This window comes from Haliotis rubra, unplaced genomic scaffold (genome assembly GCF_003918875.1).
Source record: "Haliotis rubra isolate DU_JTF1 unplaced genomic scaffold, ASM391887v1 Scf207, whole genome shotgun sequence".
Lineage (NCBI taxonomy): Eukaryota > Metazoa > Mollusca > Gastropoda > Lepetellida > Haliotidae > Haliotis > Haliotis rubra.
The window spans coordinates 1,218,767-1,221,755 of record NW_025766081.1 but is presented as its reverse complement, the minus strand read 5'-3'; the positions used below and the strand labels follow the sequence as shown (position 1 = coordinate 1,221,755).

Below are 2,989 nucleotides of genomic sequence, written 5' to 3'. Positions count from 1 at the left end.
TTCGATGTTTTATTGCAAAACAATGATCTTAATTAGCTATCATTTGAAAAAAATCAGTTTCAAACACTCCTGTCGAAACGTCTGACTCATGAATCCGTACACTAATGGGTTTATCATTGAACTGATGAAGTACGACCGAATTAGAATGTTGTACGTTACAAACCACACTCCATCAGGATGAAATGTCAAAGTTTGAATACCGCGCACGGTTATGATTGCAGCATAAGGGAGGTAACTCAGTATGAAAGCAAATGTCACTGTAAAAGCAATGACGGTTATGCGTTTTCCCCGAAATAATTTATGCTTTGTTGTCTTTTTTTCTGGGACCTCTTCATTCTGAAAATCTGAATTGGTGCTTGAAATATTTCCTCTCCTTGAATTTTCATGAAGAACAAACTGTGTGTTGTTACAAATGTTTTTCTTATGTTTCCGTATTTCTCTCCAAACGTTGATATACATATAGCATATCGCCACAGATATAACCAACACTACACTTCCTCCAAATATTTGGTAAATCAAGGGGAACATTAAACCTTTCATGTGTTCACTTGTTGTACAATCGTGTCCACACAGTCCATATGTGTTTGTTTTCACTGTTCGTTTTCCATATATTACCAAAGCTGGCAGGGAGAGCAAAAAGGCTGCAGTGGTTGCTATGGCAACATGCCTCTTGGCCTCTTTCATAGTCATTTGAACTGACATGGGTTTACATACCATCCTGTACCTGTTGATTGTTGTGATCAACAGAACAAATGCCGAGTCGATATTGGGAAATGCTACAATAAAACGAAATATCTTACATGTTATGTCACTGTCAAAAAGATAGAAATAGCGCATATCCATTATTTCGAACGGCATTGCCAATGTGCAGTTCACCAGGTCCAAGGCTGCGAGGAAGACCAGAAGAAAAGTGTTGACAGATAAAGGAATCCTTCTTGTGAATATATGGCATACTAAAGCGTTCCCAAAGAATCCGGTCACCAATATGACTCCTACAAACGCCATGGCAGGAATGAGAGTCTTGGCCATGTTTTCATTTTCCTTCCACAAGAGGGTCTCCTTTGACACGGAATAATTTGATTGGCTGATGTTGTTGCATGACGTCATGTCGTGGTACTGTGCCTGACATGGTAAGAAGAAAGAGAGTTAAAATATAACGTCACATTGTTAGTAAACCGGCTATATAATGGCGAACATTAGAACGAGAAACTCATGTACATTTACTGTTTTGAAACCCTTTTAAAATTACTGGAAACCGCCCAGAGTTCCATATGACATGTTGGCACAATGTAAAATGTATCTCAAGAGTAGACCCGTGAAGATCCGGGTTACAACTGATCTTCAGTAGCCCATACTTGTCGACTAATGGGATCGGGTGGTCAGACTCGCTGACTTGGTTGACACATGTCATCGTATCCCAATTGTGTAGATCGATGCTCATGCTTTTGATCACTGGATTGTCTGGTCCGGCTTCGATTATTTACAGACCGCCGCCATATAGCTGGGATATTGCGGAGTGGAGCGTTAAACAACAAACAAACCAACCACTCAAGAGAGAATCATAGATTGAGTAGTAAGAATCACGCCCCCAGCAACAAACACTTTGAATATCGGCTGTCTTACCATTTGGAACGAACCTATACGTTTTTGTTCAGGTTTAACGTGCCTGAATGGGGCATGAGTGTTAATCATCCATTAAAATCACTATCAATGATTTAGATATACTATCAAAATTCATAGGTCCCAACACCATTATACCCGGAGAGTATAAAATGGGGTTTCCATATTAACGTAAAGAAAACCCGTGGGCATTCTATTCAAAACACAGCGAATGCAGAATTATACCCCCAAACTGCACCTAACTAAGCAAGAAATTAAATTCAAAGAGGAAGCTTAATTCTTAGGACTAACTTTCGACCACCAGATGACATGGACACGCCACATTCATAATTTGATCAACTCATGCCAAAAGGATTTAAACCTACAGAGTCCATCGGATTAATGGGCTACATTGATTGTGTTGGACACTTCCTCGGAGTATGGTGATCGTGTGTAACATTCCTACAAACTGAAAATGTGTCAAGGAAATAATGTTTCGTTTTATTGAATGCAGATATAGATATAATATCCTTGTATATATTTCTCCGTATGAATGCATTTTATTTAATGCATCAATTGCAAAAATAAAGAGTCAAAACATATATTTAATGCATCAATTTCTCATTGTATCGTATGAGTAGGCAAAGATAAGTACAAAAGTACAAAAATAGAGTCAAACCACCCAACATCCCTTGCGACGTCTTTTTTGTGGTATGATCCAATGTTTTGATAACTATTTAATAGCTAAGATCACAGTGCTCATCCGTCGAATGCATTTGACTACTCTGAAATCAGAAATTCGACGGATCGGTACGCGACCATCAGGAGCAGGGTATCTTAATCGGTTTCCACAATATAACCGGCAATAGACGACAACACAAGCACGCACATAGAGCTATAAAAATGGTATAAGCTATGTTGTCATTACCATAGATTTCGGACATTTAATATATCTGTTCATCCTGCACATAATGTAAATATCCATTTAGAGAGACTTACTTAATGTAGGCGTTTGTCTGTACCTTTGGTTGTCAAGGCCACGTCGATGTGGATTACTTCATAATGTCGTGTGCAAAACGGCTACAGATACGTTTGTGTAGGCGTCAATGTCGAACGTTCAAAATATTACCGGGATGCGAATGTTGCAGTTCCTGTTTCGTTTTCATCCTGGTTATAACTAATATTATGTTATATTTAAATCTATTGTGCACACAAAATTATGACCCGGAAGTTCCTGAAGTATTCACGATGTTTGTCATTGTAAATCATTGCAGCATATTTTAGACTGAATGTACACATCACCGAATGCTGAATTTCTCAGGGAAAGTCAGGACTGGCAAGAGAAGGATATGTTTACCCTGTTGTCACGCCACTCTACTTTAGAATTAGA

General features: G+C 38.7%; 1 protein-coding gene across 1 annotated transcript; it reads right to left on the bottom strand.

Annotated features, from left to right (window-relative positions):
• On the bottom strand, positions 1–2,695 carry LOC124276192 (neuropeptide S receptor-like). The gene is made up of 2 exons (XM_046711849.1): positions 2,599–2,695; positions 1–1,122 (listed from the first exon to the last, which is right to left on the bottom strand). The coding sequence occupies exon 2, from the start codon at positions 1,105–1,107 to the stop codon at positions 40–42; it is 1,068 nt and encodes a 355-aa protein (XP_046567805.1). The 5' UTR covers positions 1,108–1,122; positions 2,599–2,695; the 3' UTR covers positions 1–39.
• Positions 2,696–2,989: the final 294 nt, after the last annotated feature.

Coding starts and splice junctions, on each gene's coding strand:
- LOC124276192 (XM_046711849.1), bottom strand. CDS start 1,107: ATGACGTCATGCAACAACATCAGCCAATCAAATTATTCCGTGTCAAAG.